This window comes from Engystomops pustulosus, chromosome 5 (genome assembly GCF_040894005.1).
Source record: "Engystomops pustulosus chromosome 5, aEngPut4.maternal, whole genome shotgun sequence".
Classification (NCBI taxonomy): domain Eukaryota; kingdom Metazoa; phylum Chordata; class Amphibia; order Anura; family Leptodactylidae; genus Engystomops; species Engystomops pustulosus.
Genome location: NC_092415.1, coordinates 46,336,858 through 46,358,964, shown reverse-complemented (window position 1 = coordinate 46,358,964; position 22,107 = coordinate 46,336,858). Strand labels below are relative to the sequence as shown.

At 39.0% G+C, this 22,107-nt stretch overlaps 1 protein-coding gene across 1 annotated transcript in view; it reads right to left on the bottom strand.

Moving 5' to 3' along the window:
• Positions 1-10,848: 10,848 nt before the first annotated feature.
• The window catches only part of CA8 (carbonic anhydrase 8), a 92,311-nt gene continuing 81,052 nt past the window's right edge, over positions 10,849-22,107 (bottom strand). Inside the window, exons 8-9 of the mRNA XM_072151844.1 lie at positions 13,108-13,267; positions 10,849-12,366 (exon numbers count right to left, since the gene is read on the bottom strand). Coding sequence (XP_072007945.1) covers positions 13,133-13,267 — 135 coding nt within the window. The 3' untranslated portion in view covers positions 10,849-12,366; positions 13,108-13,132. The remainder of the gene's footprint in view (positions 12,367-13,107; positions 13,268-22,107) is intronic.

Below are 22,107 nucleotides of genomic sequence, written 5' to 3'. Positions count from 1 at the left end.
GATCATAGCGCAGTGGTCTGGTGCCATCAGATTTGGCTGGGCCTCCGGTGTTTTTGTAGGCCAAACCAGAATACTACCATCTACTATGCTTCTATGAGTTCCACTTATTTCCTCATACGAGAGTTGTATCATGGACTGTCTGGCTCCCAACATTCCCAAAATGCACAAAAAAATCCCTTATGAATTATGTCACAGAAATCTTTGAAGCTTTGGCCATGTGTGTTGTAGGGAGGTCCAATGACAGCCAGTCTGGTCAGTGTGAGAATAAGCCTTTCAAGCCAGACCTCTGTAATTAAACAGCTTGCAAATGAAATAATACTAGGGTAATGGGTTTTCCTGTGTGTGATGCCCATCAAAACTTAATATCTGACCCACCTCTTAAAATATTCTTCACCGTATGTAAACCTTTATTCAATGGTACTGAACATAAAAAACTGAATTCTAAAAGTAATATTAATGCCAGTGATCACAAGAACTGGAAACCTCATTTTTTTCCCTTGGTGTATAATTGAGACTTTCCGTAGCTCTTTTTTGCGCCTTATGTATGATCATGTAATTTTTCTTGTAATACATGTTCAGCTTTTCCTGTACCAACACATGAAACTTCTGGCTTTCTTATGCGACTTATCTCAAATCCACATGGGCACAAGCCATGTGAGGAGGGTTATGTACACAGGAGTGGACACTACTGTAAATTTTGGAGTTGAGGCTGTGATCTACATTTTTAAGCAGTCACACCCTAGGGTGATGACAACATATGAGGCTGCCTGCGATCACACATGGGGACAAATTTACTTACCTGGTCCCTCGGAGTTCCCTAAAGCGCATTGTCTGACTACTATGCACTGTGCCGAGATTCAATAGGATTGTACCACCGATATCCTGCATGTGTTGCTTCCCCAATCAGGTCCGTAGGAGTTCACCATCTTCCTCCCGGTGCATGTAAGTGTTTGATCTTGCGACCCTAATTTAAAGTTAAATGCCGCGCTTAGTCAAAATCAGTCGGATCACCGGCCCGCCCCCCGATTTCTGTGACAGGGAAGCTGGCGCAGCTGCGCCAAAATCCGATCGTGTCACCAAAATCCCCTTTTAAATATCTGTCCCAGCGGTGCAATCCCCGATAACGTTGCAAAATCCGCCAGAATTGCGATCCGCTGACCCTTAATAAATAAGCCCCATGGTGTTAATGCATGCGTTTTTAAACGCATCACAACAGCTGAGAGGAGAAGATTTGCCTAATTACATTGCTGTCAACATTGCGTCTGCAAAATGCATGTTCTAACAATATGTTAACATAGTGTTAACAAATGCATATTAACATTGCATTAACACAAGCGTTTTATTAACCCCATGTTGGCAGCAATGAAATTAGAGAAATCTGCTCTTCTCAACTGTTGTGATGTGTTTATAAAAACATGTGTTAAGGCCATGTCTGACCTCACCCTTAGAAGTAAACAATACATTTCAAAAAAATGTGAATGCAAAAACAAAAGCAAAAAAAGCCCAAACGTTCAGTGCCCCACAGGTTTATGTGCAAAATGTTAAACCTTTAAAGCATGTGGAATAATTCCAATTTACGTGTTAAAACAGGGTCCATGAAAAAAAACATCCTTTCTTTGCACCTGCCCCGGACCAGATGCAGATTTGCACCTATAAAGTCACAAAAATAAGCAAAAAGTTGCATGGAACATCTGGAAAATAAAAATACATAAGGCACTGTGCAAGTTGCAGACCAAGGGGCACTTAATAAACAACAACAAAAGTCACATAAAATAGTCGGAAAATGACAAAAGACGCAAAAATGAAAGAAAAAAAGTGGCAGAAGTAAAGATACATGTCTATTAATGTGATGTGCATGTTTAGGAACTTCTCTATTTACTTCTATGGGGTTTCAGGAACCGTCTATCTCACACTATCCATATAAGTAAATGGAGAGAAGGACGCAAATGCACACCACCGCTCCTTTCACATTGGACACTGATGTCACTTAGGGCCCCCCTTGTGGTGAACACAGCAGGTCTCAGGGTTTAGGCCTCTGTGACTAGACAACAATTTCTTATTCTTTAAAAAATAGATACATTATTCACAATCTGCACAGTCACTTTATAAATTCATAACATCATAAGTTTGTTCCCTCTGGTTTTGTCTTACAGGTAACTTAGATTCAAAATTTCTATCTGTGATTTTTTTGACTCCAAATGAATAATGAGCCTACTAATATAAAATATGTAGCATTGCTTAACAACAAAGCCTGAAAAATCCATATCACATCCAATATTTAACTGCTTAATTGGAATAGGGTCATAGACCTAATGTCACATTCACAAATATATCCTTTTTATATCACATATCAATATTCTTTGGACATTTTGTACAGTGATATAATATTGATGGGTTATCTATTTATGTTAGACATAATACAATGTACACTATTAACTATGTTTATTCTTCATATCTAAACACCAAAACTCCACAGTTCATTGTCTAAAACACAATTAACTGCTTCATGGCTGCATATCTACATCCAAAATATGGAACAAATTGTTTGTTTGAGGAGTATGAACTTTATCTTTATATGACTCAGGATTTTGGCATTCATATCTTTATTTTTATTGTGCTAATGATTACTTTATAGCTGTTTTTGTTCTCTACAATTGTGAATGTGATGGTGGTTATAATGTCAATGTAACCTATGGGTTAAAGGAAACCTACTATCAGGGATATACCTATTAAGGTAGATCCCTAAAGTGTTGTTCCCTAAACTGGCAAAACTTCTTAACCTGATCTATGTAAACCATATCTAAGACATATGCAACTTTTTGGCAGAGGCTACTAGTGCATGGAGTAGCCTTTCCAGGCTGTGGGAGCAACGGCTACTCCCCACCCCAGTAGCTTGAGGTGTCCCACCTCATTATATGTCGACGGTGAACAAGCTGTATTCACACTGCTGGCTCCTTCGAGACGCAAATGTGCATTAGCTCCTGCTCAGTGGTTGCTGCAGAACTCTATAGCGTCTATCGTGACAGCCATCGGCACTGTAGGGGCTGTAGAGCTCCAGCATAAGGTGTATATATAGAGCGTGCCGACACAAAAGGAAGTGGGACAGCAGAAGCTACTGGGGCATGGAGTAGCCTTTGCCCCCACAACCCGGAGAGGCGACACCATATCCCAGTCCATATTAAATCAGGTTAGGAAGTGTTATAGGATTAGGGTAAGATTAGGGTTAGATTTGTGATGGTAGGTTTCCTTTACCTTCTTGTACTGTAGTTTCTATGTTATAGAAAAGTATATAGTAATTACATTGTGTTGCATTATGCTATATGGCGTTATTGTGCTGCAATTCAATTGGTTTATTTACCACATTTCTTCATAACCAGTTTAATGCACTATAAAATACAATACATACAATTATGATAATAAAAGACATATGAAAGATATATGAAGAGACATCAAAAAACAAACACAAGCACATTTTTGTTACTATAACAATTATGCAAAGTCCTTTACCAAAAATAGACCTGAGTACAATTGTGCAATGTGAAGATTGTTTATTTCAACATCATACATTTATATTGAAGGATACATGTATCCTTCCTTACCTTTACTCATGGCTTGAATTCTGTGTCAGAAGATGAGCAGCTTTTCAAGTGCTTTGTTTGTAAGTTCACATGTCATTTTTGGTACCCAATTGACATATAATTACAGATGGAGGCATAGTTGTTGCCTCAGTCTGACCATTATACAACATATACAGTTAAAAGACAGGATGAAAAGATGTACAAGCTACATTTCCATCCTGCTCCCTCCTGCTGAGAGATGTATGTGCTCAGTGGAGGCAACAGAAGCCTGTGGGGAGCGGATGCAGTGGATGCAATGTGTAGCATTCCATTGCTGAGTGGATTCGTCGCTCAGCAGGAAAGGGGGGGGGATGTTGGTGATGTTGCTGTCCATATAAGGACAGCGACATCATTGGGGAAACACCCCTAACATCGGCAGCAGACAGTGATTGTTGTTTTTTGGAGGTGGGGGAGTCACCAGGCAACACATCCCACTATAAAAGCATACAGTGGGATACACCTGTGCCATATGTTGTAAGGATACGATGGAAATCCGCCTGACATGTCCTAACAACATATGGAAAAAACAACATGTGACCCCAGCCTAAGATAGTGAAAGTAGATTGCAAGTTGCCCTTAAACATGTGGTTTTCCCCACTATATATATACAGGCGGTCCCCTACTTAAGGACACCCGACTTACAGACGACCCATAGTTACAGACGGACCCCTCTGCACACCTTTGGTGAAGCTCTCTGGAAGCTTTATTATAGTCCCAGATTGCAATAAACAGCTTAAAATTGTCTGTAATGAAGCTTTATGGATAATCTTTGGTCCCATTACAGCAAAAAATTTTGAAACTCCAATTGTACCTGGGGCAAAAAAAAAAATTGTCTGGATCTACAATTATAAAATATACAGTTTCGACTTACATACAAATTCAACTTAAGAACAAACCTTCAGCCCCTATCTTGTACGTAAGCCGGGGACTGCCTGTATAGTACTAGTGCTATCTATATAGTACTGAAAGAACCTGTACACATGGGCAGTTAACCACTTATGTCCAGAAAATACATCATTACAAATTTATCCAATCAAAAACTATACAATTATCAGAACAAGTCAGTATAGGAAAACATAGAAAGTTACAAGAAATTTGTGATTCAGGTTTTTACCACAAATAAGGGCAACAACGGGTACTGTATTATGGACAAGGTCATCAAAGGACATGATTTACCAACTTATTTTGCAGGCCAAATGTAGGTAAAATTGTCAGTAAAGAGGAAAAACATTTTTCCAAAATTGTTCAGTGTTTTTAAAGGTGGTTGTTCAATTGAAATATTTGCCTACAAAATGAATCCAGTAAAATTCTAGTGCTTAGTAATGGGATGGAGTGGTTATGGAAAGTATTTAGACCCTTTTAAATTGTTCACTCTTTGTTTCATTGCAGCCAATTGGTAAGATCAAACAAGGTTTTTTTCTTGCTCATTAATGTACACTCTGCTCCCCATCTTGACAGAAAAAAACAGAAATATAGATATTTCTACTAATTAATTAAACATAAAAAACTGAAATATAACATGGCCATAAGTATTCAGACTTCGACTGTAAAAAAAAACATTGGTATCTTTACGGTCCCTCGCTGCCATCTTCCCAGTGAAGCCGTGCTGTATTCCGCTTCTGGATGGCCAAGGTGGGCGTGCATCGGAAAGATAGCAGCGGGGGAAACCCGGCAGGAATGCTAAGGTAAGTACATGTTTATTTTTTTAAGCAGCCCTCTTCTGGCCACAAAATAATTTTTTATGGTTTCGGACAACCTCTTTAACTCACATGCTTTCCATTTCCTTTTGTTTCTTCTTGAGATGGTTCAAATCCTTCATTGGACCCCAGCTGTGTTTAATTTAACTGATTGGACTTGATTAGAAAAGGCACACACCCGTCTATATAGGACCTTACAGCTCAGAGTTCAGGTCAGAGCACATGAGAATCATGTTCTAAGGAACTGCCTAAGGAGCTCTGAAACAGGATTGTGAAAAGGAACAGATCTGGCCAAGGTTACAAAAGAATTTTTGCAGCACCCAAGGTTCCTAAAAGAACAGTGGCCTCCATAGTCCTTAAATGGAAGAAGTTTAGGGCGACCACAACTCTTCTTCGACCCAGCTGTCCAGCCAAATTAAGAAATCATGGGAGAAGAGCCTTGGAGAGAGAATTAAAGAAGAACCCAAAGATCAGTGTGGCTGAGGGAGATGGGAGAAAGTTCCACAAAGTCAACTATCACTGCAGTCCTCCACCAGCTCTATGGCAGATTGTGCCGACAGGAGTCTCTCCTCAGTAAAAGTTATATGAAATCCTGCATACAAGTAAACACATGATGAACTCCCAGACTAAGAGATATAAGATTCACTGGTCTGATTAGATAAAGATTGAAGTTTTGGTGTTAATTCTAAGTGTGGAGAAAACCTGTCACTGCTCATCACCTGCCACATACAATCAAAACAGTAATACATGGTGGTGGCAGCATCATGCTATGGGGGCGGCATCATGCTTTGGGGGCAGGGACACAATGACTGGTTGCAATGAAGGAAAGATGAATGCAGCTAAGTAGCCAACAAAGCAGTGGCTTCAGAACAACCCTGTGACCACTCTTGACTGGCCTAGGATGAGGTGCAGAGTGTACATTAATAAGCAAAAAAAGAACTTTTGGGATCTTACCCATTGCCTGCAATAAAACAAAGAGTGAAAAATTTAAAGTGGTCTGAATACTTTTCATACCCACTCTATGTGCACATTATGCCATACTGTACCACTGAGATCCGTGTTTAGGTTTACATTTACTTAGTCTGTTTAAGGAGTCATCCACATATCCCTAGGATAAGCCATCACTTTTGTATATGACAGCATCTAATAGTTAGACCTCATATCTGCTTCCATAAATGGTAGAGCGAGTGAGCAGCATGGCTTCTGGTCCCCGCATGTAAGAACACACGGTCCAGTTTGTCTGCTTCCTACAATTGCCTACTTGTAACAAGTGAATCCAGTAAGGAATATACAGAAGATTACCACATGCTTTATTTTAATTTTAGATTTCAGGACCCCTGGATTATTAAAGACTCCTAGTTACAGACGTAGCTTTTTACCCGTTGTGGTCTCTGGTGAAGCTATCTGGATAGAGAAAATTTACTGAATTTTAGCATCGGACTGTAAAGATTATAAAAGTTATCAAAAATGTCTGGGATGTAGTTTTATTGTTAAACCCAAAATGTTTTAAATCCAATTGTCATAGGGACCAAATAAACATTTTGTCTAGAGTAACACCTGCAATATATGTCTGTTCCAAATTACACACAAATTCTAATTTAGAATTTTTGTACATTACTTACCTTCTACGACCCAGCGGTCCTCCTCTAAATGCAATGACTTCAATTTGCTGCAGTCCAGATTTTGGAATTTACTAACTCTTTTGGAGAACTGTGTCCCTGTATGTTTTTGTTTTTTTTTTCTTATCTACGGTACCTACACAACCTATCTTCTTCTTATGAAATAATTGTAGAAGATGCTTAAACTTGTATCTAAATTCCATTTAGAAAGAATTGTGAAATTATTTTGCTCATAGTGTTTTAAGAAAAGACATAAATGCTATAAATATGAACTTTTCCTTCATGTAAACACTAACAAATAATCTCTTTGTTGCTGTGATCAGAATAATAAGAATGATAACAGATGAATGGGTTCTGTCTGTACAAGGGATCAGTAAAACAGGAAAAGATAAACTCCTGCACTCTGGGGATTTCCTCTCGAGAATAAAAAAAATATTGCTTCAGAAACTTAAATGTTGAATGTAAGATAACGTGTTATTATACTCCATATATTCTTCTGATGGTCAATAAACAAATTGGTTCCAAAAGTTCAGAAGACCCATTATTATGACCGATTTAGGGTCATCTGATATTTTTGTGCAAGAGACTTTTCTGGCACTGGAAAACTCCCTAAACTAGAATGTAGTGATCATGTCAATAAATGCATGCTTACATTTAAAGGGGTGTTTCCATTACAGCAAACAAAATTGTTTGTATTTTAAAAAAGTTTTACAATTCTCCGATATATTTTCTGTTTCAATTCCTAATAGTTTTCTAGATCTCTGCTTGCTGTCATTCTATAGAAAGCTTCAATGTTTACTTCCAGTGGACAGAAATCTGACCATGGACACGCAGGTGCACGGCTTGTTACATAACAATTACTCTCTATGATACTAACGAGCCGTGCACCTGTGTGACCATGGTCAGATTTCTGTCCTCTGGAAGTAAACATTGAATATTTCTATAGAAGGGCAGCAAGCAGAGATCCTGAAAACCATGAGGAATTGAAACAGAAAGTATATTGAAAAATTGTAAGGATGCTGTCACGCACTGCATTCTTGGACAGTTCTTTACCATTTTTAAAGAGACTGAAAACACATGCGCATGTTTTTGAATGTTTACTATGCGTTTGGCTGGTTTGAATCTGCTTATCTTAATTTCTAGAAGTATAAGCAGCTGTGAAATGGATTAAAACCAGCCAAACGCATGATAATCATACAAAAATGCAATAATAATACAATAATACAAACAATAACATCAATTTGGCAAATAGATTTAACCTCTGAAATTTGTCTCTTTAGAGGGTTAATTTGGCATACATTCGAATCTTATGAGTTGGTATATCTTTGTTTTAACTTTTGAGTACCATTATCAATAAAAGGTAGGTGAGTCAGTTTCATATGTATGTGACTGTATGGGCAAAAACATACATACATCTTTAGTATCCTATACATTCATCAACACTCTTCAAAGTGCAGTGTACGAAAGACTAAGGCCCCTTTCACACTTGCGTTTTTCACACGCGTTTTCTGCGCGTGCTTTTGACGTGCAGAACTTGCATTGCACTCTGACCCATTGTAATCAATGGGTCTTTTCAGACTTGCATTTTTTTTCACGCACACATGCGCATTTTTTTTAACGCGCGTTTAAATCTCGACATGCTCTACTTTTGCAAGTCACGCGTGAAAAACACACAATACAAGTCTATGGAGATGCATCAAAAACGCATTGCACTCTGAGACACTTGCAAGTGCAATGCGTTTTTCACGCATCAATTGCCATAGAAAAGATAGTGCTCGGTCCTGAGTCCATTTCATGCGTGTTATCTGCACGTGAAAAACGCATTGAAATTGCATTGAAAATGCGCATGAAAAACTGAGACACTGAACAAACTCTGACTGAAAACTGATTGAACTCTGATGCAAAATGTCAGTTTTTCACTGACCAAACCCTGATCGCACCCTGATCAAACTCTGACGTGAAATGCAACGCGAGTGTGGAAGGGGCCTAAGTTCTACTACCTGTAACCACATCAATATAAAATAATTTATTGTATTTTTCACATATTACTTTGATTATTATGCATTTTAATTTTGGGGCTTCTTTTTTAACAATACATAAATATCAAATATTACTAACAAGATATCAATAATGGGTCATATTTCTGAATACATAGAGCATCTCTTTCATTATGTTAATATGATTGTTTTTGTGGATACATTATTCGGTAATAAACTAATACTAGTTGAATACAATTTTATTTTGATAATTTTGGAAAGAGTTTCATCATTTCTTATTAACCCTCTTACAGTACTAAAAAAGGTAGAAAAATATTATAATGTAAAACTGCACCATCAGGCTGGACAGTGGCTTAACTACCATGGTAGCAGACGTAGCAGCTGCAACGGGGTCCCGTCTCTCAGGGGGCCCGGATCCGACCTGCCACATGAACTATAGAATGTAGAAAGTGCTGTTCAGTAACACATGCCTGCACAGCACATCTCCCCTAGTACAGAACCGTATGCGGAGCTGCTGCTCAGAGAAGAAATGCCGGGAAAGGGGGAGGAGGGGAAGAGGAGAACAACGGCAGTAGAAGACACTTCATGTAACATCCTGTCCTGTCACTGCTGCATTTTTATCTATGTGGCCTATGTGGATATGAATATAAAATGTATTTGTATCATTGTATAACTGTATGTGTATGAAGGTTCTAAATATATGTATATGATTTCATAGAGCTACATGTATCAAGATATAAAGGTATCTATATAAATATACATTTAAAGTAAAGTTTAATGGAGTTTTCCAAGATGCAGAATTGTCTGCTGTTTTTTTTTTTTTTTTTTTGAGAAATCCCATATGTACCTCTATAAAACTTCTGGAGCCTGAGTCAGGTGGGCGGGTGTTCCACAGTGACTCAGTGACTCCTCCTGCTTCAGACATTACATGACTTGGGTCCCAGAAGCTGAATAGAGAAATGGACCTTTTCTAAATGTGATTTCTCAAAAAAAAATGTTTGCGCTGTGGACCTACAGCAGCTGCGAGTAACCCGATAACCGAAATCCTGCCGACAGGCTCCCTTTAAGGTTATGCACCATATTACGTATGGGGGCCCCATTCAGAAGTCTGCTATGGGGCCCTGCCTTTCCTAGTTAGGCCTCTGAGCGGTTGACTGTAGTTTGTATCCATGGAAACACATAGGTCTGCATGGAACTCTTAAATAGAATGGTATTTTGAAAGTTGTTTTGTTGTATATTACTTTTATTATTATTAATAACAATAGTAATTTGTATAATACGATTGTAATATACTTCTAAGGGCTCGTTCAGACTGTTGGGATGTATATGCTGCTGCAAATTTGCGGCCACATATACGTCCCCATACACGGCAATGGTGGCACGGAGGTGGTACACCGGGAAAAGATAATGCATGCAACGCTGTTTCCAATGGACGGGTTACCTCCTCCTCCTCTCCAGGGCACGGCCGCCGTGTAAGGAACGCTGTGTGAATGTACTCTAAGATAGATAACTATAAAGCACAACTGCAGAGTTCTTGATCTTTCTGTGTTTGAATCTATGAACTAAATATTGAAGTGTATGGTCAATACAGATGCTTACTACAATGCTTTTCATCTGCACCAAAACCATCTAAGTTGGTGAAACCAACAAATCAGGGACTTAAAGGGGTGATTAACTGGCAGACCAGTCCATCCTTGTTTAGAGAAGATGCTGCCAAGATAACAAATACCTACAAATTATTTTATTGAATAAAGGATAATAAATAATGGGCAAATATTACAATAAAATAAATCTCATATGTTACTTGAAATGGTTGAAACTTGTGGTTGAAATAAAATCTCAAAACAAAATCTAATTGTGTATGGAGAATTCATAAAAACACTATTTCAGAAAACATAAGTCAACTAATTCAGATCATCTATATTTAGACAGTACACATTAAAAAATAAAAGTAGTAGCAAAGTCACAAAAAATCTTATAAATAACATTTTGTGTGAGGAACATCTAAACAGAGAAATAAACTCTTATTTTAAAAAAGAAAACGAAAGTGTATATCAGTTATAGTAATAAACTAAAGACACTAAATAGTACATATATTTATATCTAATGCAATAAATTTAAATCTGTAAAAACATTTAAATAAACTACTATGCAAATTAAAAACTTTTCCAAAATACAAAGAAATTGTATACATGTATTTTTTTACAACTAAATACTGTACGGTATCCTGCCAACTTCTTCCTGTTCAAGCATTGAATTCATTATGTCAGACTTTGCTTTATGAATGGCATCAACTATCCTTTCTTTGGCGAGCTCATGTTACAGTTCATTGGAAATGTGAAAGATTAATTAACATTTATTAAATTTATTTTTAAATAATTTTTAATTTCTTAAGAGACTTACAATTTGTACATTATGGGATGTTGATATTTTAGCAATAAGATATGGCTTCTGATTTTGTCAATACATTACATAGGTGCCTGCATGTAAAATGATGGAGACTGCTGGCTATATCCATGCCGGCTCCAGCTGCTCTATTGGGATCTATTGGTGTTTTCTAAAGCCAGGCTTTCTGATTGGCCAGATTGAATGTAAAAGTGGTGAGGGTAAAAATAAATACATCACAAAGTCCCAATTTTTAGGCTGCACAAAATTTAACAATATAGTGTAAAACAATACCATGAAATAGTAGGGGTATTTCAACTTACAGAGTAAAAGCACATGACCTTTTGGGTTAAACTCGCAAATATATAAGTCATGCAACAAATTTTTATGCAATAAATATTTATGAGCCCTATAATAATAGAAAATGCTAGCTTATAGCTTGCACATGCGATTATTTTCCCATATCTGCCACCTTCACGCCAGATGGGCGTGGAGGGGCATGAAGGGAGGGTGTGGTTGGACGCGTCCGGCAGGAAGTGGGCTGGCATGGGGTGTTCCTGTTTCCGCGCCTGAGCAATTTCTGCAGCTCACAAATTTTCATACATGAAAACTCACTGGCTACGGTTAAATGTACACCAGGCTGAAGCCTCTTGATGTATCCGGCTTCGGCAGCGCCAGCGTATGATAAGGAACACCCATTGGGTTCATCATAGAAATGTCACAGTTTAATAGTCATGTATTCCTGTCTAAAACATTTGACAAATAATCACTGAAAAATTGTAAATTGGGACAAGTCATTTTACAACCATCCTTGGCATCTAAGTTTTATTTTTTGGTATTTTCAACACCTTAACTTCTACTGTTAAGGAATAGGAAAAGAGTACCTGACATATGAGGTTAGTTTCTCAGTTACTAATATTATTTATGTCCTACAATGAACAAAGATATCAACTACTGCAGCTATCATGCACGTCTTCAGTTCTGTGTTCACTCTATATCCATGATAGTTCAAATTCTAAGGATCCAGCACATGGTGGCTCAAGTTCAGATCCTACAAGTAAGTAAAAGAACAGAGTATTTCTATGTTTGTTCTCTGCATTAGTAAAAAAAGACATAATATATGCAATTATGAAAACTGTACAGTGGGGCACCTGTACTTTAATTTCTTTTAAATAGCAGCCCAACCAGTATCTATAGTTTCCTACAGCAGGTAAGTGTATTGCTGGGCTCTTTTTATAGAAATAAATTGTGCAGTTAACCTTGTATATACTTTAAAAAAGTCAGATACTTCTGTGTTTATTTTTTTTCCTTGTGATGTACAAGAGCATACAAGAGCCATAATAGTTTATTTTGACAAACTCACTCCTTATGCAAGCACAGTCTGAACATATATTTGCTGGCCTGACCTCAGCATGTCAGTTCAGTTCAATGGTTCTAATCCTGGTTAAGCACATCTGACATTCACAGGGAGCAAGTTATCAGAACAAACTTGCCAATGGACAATAGGTATTAAACAGCATCTCCTCAATTATTATCCAGGTTTGTAAGGAGTTAGACTTCTGCCTTCTCTCTTTATCTATTTCAGAACAGCTTTCAGTTACACAAGGTAATCAGTCACACTTTACTATATGATATTTATACAGGGATTGCCAAAGGAGAATTTTGTTATATTTTTAAGTATAAAATGGTTCAACTTGATGGACTAGTACTTTTCCAGCCCACTAAATCTTATTCTCAAGTTGTGGTTTGTCCTGCTGTTTTATTTATTGTCAGCAAAAGTTTATGAACCTACTTGGAAATAAATGTTTTCATATGGTTTACTGAAACGCTGCTCGAATAATCCTGTCACTTAGAGGTTGGGTTGGTCTAAAATTATCAGCCAATATTCCATCACTTTCATCCTCTAGATCCGCTCCTTTAATGTGCAGCCTCAGCCTTCGGAATTCTTCAATCTGAAAGGTAAACACATGACACTATGTGAAAAGTAAATACATCACACAATAAATGTTACAATATAAATAATTACAGAAAGCAATAAGAGTAAATGGTATGCTCTGCTGCAATCTCTATATGCCAGACATACCACCAAAAAAGGGTTAATTATTTGTGCACACTGAAAGAGAATGCAATCCCCTCTTATTAATTGATATACACTCACCGGCCACTTTATTAGGTACACCATGCTAGTAACGGGTTGGACCCCCTTTTGCCTTCAGAACTGCCTCAATTCTTCGTGGCATAGATTCAACAAGGTGCTGGAAGCATTCCTCAGAGATTTTGGTCCATATTGACATGATGGCATCACACAGTTGCTGCAGATTTGTCGGCTGCACATCCATGATGCGAATCTCCCGTTCCACCACATCCCAAAGATGCTCTATTGGATTGAGATCTGGTGACTGTGGAGGCCATTTGAGTACAGTGAACTCATTGTCATGTTCAAGAAACCAGTCTGAGATGATTCCAGCTTTATGACAAGGCGCATTATCCTGCTGAAAGTAGCCATCAGATGTTACAGGGTACATTGTGGTCATAAAGGGATGGACATGGTCAGCAACAATACTCAGGTAGGCTGTGGCATTGCAACGATGCTCAATTGGTACCAAGGGGCCCAAAGAGTGCCAAGAAAATATTCCCCACACCATGACACCACCACCACCAGCCTGAACCGTTGATACAAGGCAGGATGGATCCATGCTTTCATGTTGTTGACGCCAAATTCTGACCCTACCATCCGAATGTCGCAGTAGAAATCGAGACTCATCAGACCAGGCAACGTTTTTCCAATCTTCTACTGTCCAATTTCGATGAGCTTGTGCAAATTGTAGCCTCAGTTTCCTGTTCTTAGCTGAAAGGAGTGGTACCCGGTGTGGTCTTCTGCTGCTGTAGCCCATCTGCCTCAAAGTTCGACGTACTGTGCGTTCAGAGATGCTCTTCTGCCTACCTTGGTTGTAACGGGTGGCGATTTGAGTCACTGTTGCCTTTCTATCAGCTCGAACCAGTCTGCCCATTCTCCTCTGACCTCTGGCATCAACAAGGCATTTCCGCCCACAGAACTGCCGCTCACTGGATGTTTTTTCTTTTTCGGACCATTCTCTGTAAACCCTAGAGATGTTTGTGCGTGAAAATCCCAGTAGATCAGCAGTTTCTGAAATACTCAGACCAGCCCTTCTGGCACCAACAACCATGCCCCGTTCAAAGGCACTCAAATCACCTTTCTTCCCCATACTGATGCTCAGTTTGAACTGCAGGAGATTGTATTGACCATGTCTACATGCCTAAATGCACTGAGTTGCCACCATGTGTTTGGCAGATTAGAAATTAAGTGTTAATGAGCAGTTGGACAGGTGTACCTAATAAAGTGGCCGGTGAGTGTATAATGTAGTAGTTAGCATTACAGCCTTGCAGTGCTGGGGAACTGGGTTCAAGTCCCAGGGTCAACATCTGCAAAGAGTTTGTATGTCGTCTCTGTATTTGAGTGGATTTCCTCCGGTTTCCTTTGGCAAGCTCTGTGCAGCGCTGCATAATCTGTGTGCGCTGTATAAATAAAGGAGTTATTATATATAAGGATAGACCATAATACTTTATTGGTGGGGGCTTACACCCAGCTTCCACACCGAATGTCGCATGAAAATTGAAAGGTTGCGTGTGGGGTTACTCCAGCCACACATGCGGGCTATGCATCTCCCCTTCTTTCTAGCCTGGCTTGGTATATCTTTTTTGTGTATTAATTACTGGGACCTGGAACACGTCTTTACCATTACTGGCTTGTACCTGTTTGGGGAGTTAGCCCATACACTCTTCTCACCTGTGGCTGTACATGGACCTTAGTATTTGTTTTTGGTCCGTGAGATTTTAAGATATGCAGTTTCCCACACAGTGCTCACTGCTAAATTCACCATGCAGTGAGAGGGGCAGCATTCTGGTAAGGACAGGAAGTAGACAGGAAGAGGACTTCCTGTCAGTTCAGGTCTAGATTTTAAGAGACTTTAAACTGTAAATCAAAAGAGGTAGGTGTGGCAGCCTGGAAAAAATATGACTCTTCTATTTGGAACATGATTCTTCTACAATAATTTGCATATCAGAAAAAACATCTGTTAGGTACAGCTCCCCAGTGGCAAATAATTTTAGGTGATATGGGGAAGACTTTTAACCCTTTACCAGCAGGTATTACTGGTGTAAGGGATAAAATTCTGATGACAGGTCTTCTTTAAATATTATGGGTTATGTCATGAGCTGATGATATATATGTTTGTGTTTGGAGAGATGGGGTGGTAAACTGAGGTAATGGGTAGCTGAGGGTATGTAGAGGTTAAGTATTTATAGGTGGTTATGTGGTGGATGAGAATGGTGTGTGTAGGGGGAAGAAGGGGTTTTCATGTATCAGAACTGTGTGTTTGTGTACAGATGTAGCAGTGCTATCAGTCAGCATGTTACATTGCTATTTGTGGAGGAGCTTTTGCAGAGATGTTTGTGTGACAACCAGGACATTTTAATTGATGAGAAATATATTTTTTTCTATTTTTTTGAGGTCCAAATATTTGGTGCATCTTATAATAAGGTGCATCTTATAGTCCAATAAATACAGTATTTTATATACTTTTTGCTATGGATAATAGATGAGGATCCTAAAAATCTCAGTCATAATCCCTTAAACTGTGGTCACCAACCTTTTCTAACTGGGGACTGGCTGTACAGCACATTTTTTATGTGGGTTAGCTTCTTCCCCTACAGTCCCTTAAAAAAATTTCATGCCTTGCTCTTATCCTGTCCGCGATCACACTTTCGTCAAACTTTCCAACATTTTCGGGTTTTGCATGGCTGTGACAGCTATTTAACAGGGGTCTGCACTGGGGTTGTGTCACAAGCAATCGGATTGTGGCGCAGTTGCGCATGCTTTCATACGACAAAAATCAGGGGGGCGTGCCGCCGGACGATCCAACTGATTCGGACTTAGCGCGGCATTTAACTTTCAAATTGTGTCGCAAGACAATGCAATTACATACACCAGGAAGAACTCTGTCTGACCTGAGCGGGGAAGCTACACATCTCACAATGCACTTTTGGTGAACTCTAAGGAATGGGTAAGTAAATGTGCCCCAATGTCTCCTTTCATGCAGCTGCACCCCTTGGATAAGTGGATAAGTAACGCTGCCTTAAAGGGAACCAAATTTTCATATATACAGCTAGTGGCAGGCTCCCATAGAGCCTTATTAACTGTCCTTCTTTTAGTTAAACATTGTTTATCTCAAATTCCATAAATCATCTTTATAAACTTTGCATAAAATCAAATCTAGAGGGTGTCAAGGGGACATGGCCTCCTCGACACGTCGTCATCTCAGGTCCTTTAGCCTCCAAACATTAGAAAACTGTATCCTATACATGTATCTGATCACATGAAATCACAGCAGCCTGCATGGAGGCATTGAGGGAAGTCCATGCACATTGCTGTGATTTCATGTGATCAAATATATGCATTGAGTAAAGTTTGCTAATGTTAGGGGGCCAAAGGACCTGAGATGATGTCCGAAGAAGTAAAAGAATTCAGCCTCAGGAGGCCACGCCCCCTCAACACCCGCCAGACTTGGCTGTATGTTAGGCAGGCTTATAAAGATGATTTATAGGGATCTGAGCTAAATAATTTTTGCTCTATAGGTCACTGTATATGTGAAAATGTGGTGACAGGTTCCTTTTAAAGTGAGTTAATAATATGATTTCTTAACGGGCCAACTCTTCTAACTAGAAGAAAACACAGAAAAACATAACATATTTTTTAAGATTGATATCATAAAGTTTCATGTTCAGTGTCATCGGGCACCATTGAAGTGACCATAACTGACTGGTATTTGAAGTAGTACAGACACAATTACCTTAGCAATGGTTGCTATTTTTTGGTTGTTTTTCTCTCTCCATTTTTAGATAAATACTTTGAAGATTTCGGTAAAATGTTATCTCTATAGTTTTGTCAGGTTTGACATTTTAGCATCAAACATGGTAACATTTCCCTGTGATCTAAGGGAATAAATAATGTCTACAGACAGTTTGCTCCAGGTCCAATTTATAATGGAAAAACAACTTTTGCAATTACTGAATGCAACCGACATTTATCACATTACATACAAGCGCAGCATCTTCTGTAGCTTTGGGCCACTCTACAAGTGTCATACATCCCGTTATCTGAGATAGAAGTATTTATTTCTTCATTATAGAAAGCTTGGCTGTCATTCCTTACAAACATGATATTCTCTTAATAATTGTGATGGTGGGAGCTGCTGATACGTGGCATGTAGGGCACCAGTATGCAGTGTAGTCATATGTCATATATTGCTTAAGAAGTGGAGCCTTTCTTTTCCTTAAATTGGGAAAAGTCAGGTAGTTATCAGGTTTCAGTATATAATTAGGAATGTAATTTATAGTTCTTGTCAGAAGCATCATCTACACCTAGTTGAGTTTGAGCTATTATACTATACTATACACAGTACACGATGCATGTAAATATAAATCCAAATAATAGTTCCTTATGAGTTGGGGCCTCTAATTCCAGATGCCAGATAAAGGTGTTAGACCCGTCAGAAAATCTTCCCTGTCCTAAATTACACAAACAACCCATTGCTCTTAAAGGATATCTACTGTCTGATTTATACCTTACTGACTGAATCCTCTTTGCACCCTAAAGCAGGATCTGACCTTGTAATAGTTTTATATGGTCTCCTTTTTCCTAAAAAATAGATGTTTTAAAAATATTTTAATGAGCTTCAAGTGCTCCAGTGACTTCTCCAAAGCCCTTCCAAGCTCTGGCTGCACAGGCAATAACACGCCCCCAGAGGCACCTGCATCTCATTAGCATATTTTTTTAATCCTGCCAGATCCTTTATCATGGTGCGGGATTTAGCCAGTCATACTACTTTACAAGGTATAAATCAGACAGCAGATTACCATTAATGTACGATTTCTCCTCCAGGCACATTGAGCAACTGCTGCAGATTTTGATACAAGTGATATCTAATATCTAGGAGATCCCACACATGAAGCACAAACTGCTGAATAATTTCATATGGGCTCTAATGGTTATGGTCTGATATGGCTGCCTGTGGTGACCCTTGTCTATACCATAAGCCCCTATAATGGACAGATTTGTATCAAAACTGTCCCCTTGAGAAACTGTGATTAGTATTATATTTTATTCTATGCAGCTGCAGCGTGGGGAACGGGAATCACAACTTGTGATAGATTTATTAAAGGGGTTGTGTCACGATAGCAAATGGCTGTAATTGGGTCCAATGCATTGTGACAAGTACTTTCACCATTTACACTTATTACAAAATATGCAGCCTTGCTGAGATAACTCCTTTTGTCCTGGTTGCTGGCGCCCTCTAGTGGTAGCTGTGTCCCGTCCTGAGCTACAGCTGATCTGCAGCTACTCTACACTACAGATCACTCCACAGGCTCACAGCTCCTCTCCACAATGAGAGATCAGCTGACACACTGCAGCCAATAGGAGGTGATAGAGGAGGAGGGGCAGAGATTGTGCTGTGATGTCCACTGCTTACCAGCTCCACATGTGCTTCCAGCAGCAGATACAAGGTAACTGCAGCCACACATGACTATCTGCTGCACAGAGGAGTCCTCCCCCAACATGGATCATAGCAATGTAGCAGCCCTCTCCTCCCTCCACCATTAGTCAGGTCACACAGGAGGCTGCAGAGATAACACCTGATTTCCGTTGCGTGCATGCCAGCGCCGATGCGCCACAATCTATCACGTGCGCCAAAATCCCGGGCAATTCAGGGGAAATCGGCGCAAATCGGAAATATTTTCGAGTAACACGTCGGGAAAACGTGAATTGGGCCCTTAGTAAATGACCCCCAATGTATTCTCACAGCATCATGTTAGGTCCCGTGGACAGTAAAGTGTAAATATGTTGGAGGTCTAGAAAAATGCAGGGACGGCAAACTCCATACGTATCCTCACTTCAAAGTGACTTCCTCAGGGGTAAGTGTCACTTTGGAGTGACGATACACGTGGGGTTTGCCTCCCCTGCACCCACCTAGACTTCCGTCATGCATGTCAGCCTGACCGACCATGATGCTGTGAGAATACATAGTACATGTGTACTATGTGCAGTGTCCTGTGTAGTGTGCAGGGGGCGCCAGATTCAGGATTTCTGGCGCACGTTCTTCATGAATCTGGTGCCCCCTGCACTGCTTTGACAGACTGCACCAACTTTTTTTGGTGCACTTTTAACATGGGGCGTATGACACATTTCTATTGGACTTCTATTGGATCAGTAATGCAGGGACTATTTGAGCACAGCAGGTGGAAGGAGACTCTGAAGGCTGAGCGCTCTGTACCACTGAGTCGTGCAATAACTGCCGCTGTCAGTGCTGTGCATGTGCCTGGCTAGGCCCCTCGCAGAATAGAGGCTGAACACGCATCATAATAACAAATAGAAAGGTATCTTTAATTCCAGGTAACCATTACAAATAGATTTTTGAAATATTTTAACCTCTTAGACAGCTTTTTGCAGTCAATTGTTTCATGGCATAACCCCTTTAATGTCTGTTTTTATTGCATTGTTCTTTTTAATAGTTTTTAATAACAACAGTGATATAATAATTATTACCATTATTATGATAGATAGATTATACATATATATATGTATCTGTACCTTTGCCTCCTTTGAGAGCTTCAGCCTTCCCCTGTTCTCACCATGCTGCCCTCTGCATATATACACAACTTCCTGTTTCTCCCTCCTTCAGTCAGTCCTGATTGCAGCCTCCAGTGTGTCTTTTTTGTCACAGTTCATCTCACTGACAGACACAGGGAGAGGGGAGGGGGAGCAGGAGGAGTCATATTCTCCTGCTGCAGGCCCCTCCTATCTATCATGGGGCGTATGACACATTTCTATTGGACTTCTATTGGATCAGTAAATGCAGGGACTATTTGAGCACAGCAGGTGGAAGGAGAGTCTGAAGGCTGAGCGCTCTGTAGCACTGAGTCGTGCAATAACTGCCGCTGTCAGTGCTGTGCATGTGCCTGGCTAGGCCCCTCGCAGAATAGAGGCTGAACACGCATCATAATAACAAATAGAAAGGTATCTTTAATTCCAGGTAACCATTACAAATAGATTTTTGAAATATTTTAACCTCTTTGACATCTTTTTGCAGTCAATTGTTTCGTGGCATAACCCCTTTAATGTCTGTTTTTATTGCATTGTTCTTTTTAATACTTTTTAATAATAACAGTGATATAATAATTATTACCATTATTATTAGACTCCTGTTATTTGCTGCTATTGTAGTCATTTTTTTCTTGTTACATTTTTGTAGTAAATATTTGTATTGCATTCTTTTATAGATGGTTTTAGGTCTTGATGGCTGCAAATATTTAAATGTTCTATTTTAAAGTTTTAGGACTTACTGTGTCTACCAGTTTTTTGTAATCCTCTATATACCATTACAAATACTGTGTTTTAACTCTTTTTATTCTTGCCTGGAGCACACAAGTTGTGCTCACAACAAATACTTTATTTTACCTACTTATTAATAAAAGTGATGTTTTTAATACACAATATTGCCCGGATATGGGTTGCATTTGTCTGCCTTTGGCAGTTTTTAATATAATGACCTATTAATCCCTGCCGATTTATTATTATTTTTTACCATTACAAATAGTTACTAATGAAAGAAGGTTTCTTGGCCTGATCAATAATCATGTGCATGGCCAGATAGTACAACGAGTCGCCAAACAAAGAAGGCAACAGAGGAAGTTTGATGTTCTGGAAATGTTTAGCTGCAGTATCACCTGTGAGCAGGGCTCAGATTGCAAATCGGTCACAAAGATGTATTGATCTTTCCCTTAATAGATATGGAAAATTTCCCACGCACTCACTTTACAGTGATCTCCCACGTTTTCTGATTGCGGCCAAGATCAACATTACTAAACACTGGAAAGACCCTTCCCCCCACCACTAGTAGAGGTAATAAGCTCAATAAATCAGTTTATACCTGTATGAAAAAACTATCGCCCACTGCCAACACAAAATACCCAACTTTGTAATCAATTGGGACATATGGCTCAGCTCTTCATACAATACTATTATTGTCTGACCATATAACATTTCTATTACTTAAGTTCTTATTCATATGCATCCAATTAGGTCACCTTGTTATTTGTTCTATTGTTCTCAGTGTTTTATTGATATACCCTGTGAACATTGTGTACAGAAACATTAGACCACAACATTTCTCTGTGAATTAATTTTATTTGCATTCACATGTATCTTTATTTTCCGGAAAACTCAATAAAATATAATGTTAAAAAAAAAATAAAGAGTGCTTTTCATTAACCCTTTACATTGCTAGAATATTTTTCTTCTTGAAAAATATCCTTCAGATCACTGAACCTGTCTCTGTAAAATCTGTATAGTAACTATACAGACACAGAAGACCATCATGTGGGCCTCTAGTAAGTAGTTTTAAATATTAAGTGCTTACTAGTACTTGTAAACCAAGTACACTGAAACACTGGGTCTGCTCTTTTTTAAGATTCCAATGCCTCATTTGCATAATTGCATAGAAAACAGGGCATAATAAGCTAAAAGAAGAGCAGATCCTGCCAGAGGGGGCATACACCAGTATGTCCGTGTGCTTAGTGTACCATCCTTCCTCCTCATGGTAGATGTCCTTTGAAGCACAAATATACAATTCTGTATGTTCTCTCATTCACAATGGCCTTAATGGGAGACTTTTTCTTTAAGACTTACTTATCAGGAATAACACTATAACCTTCT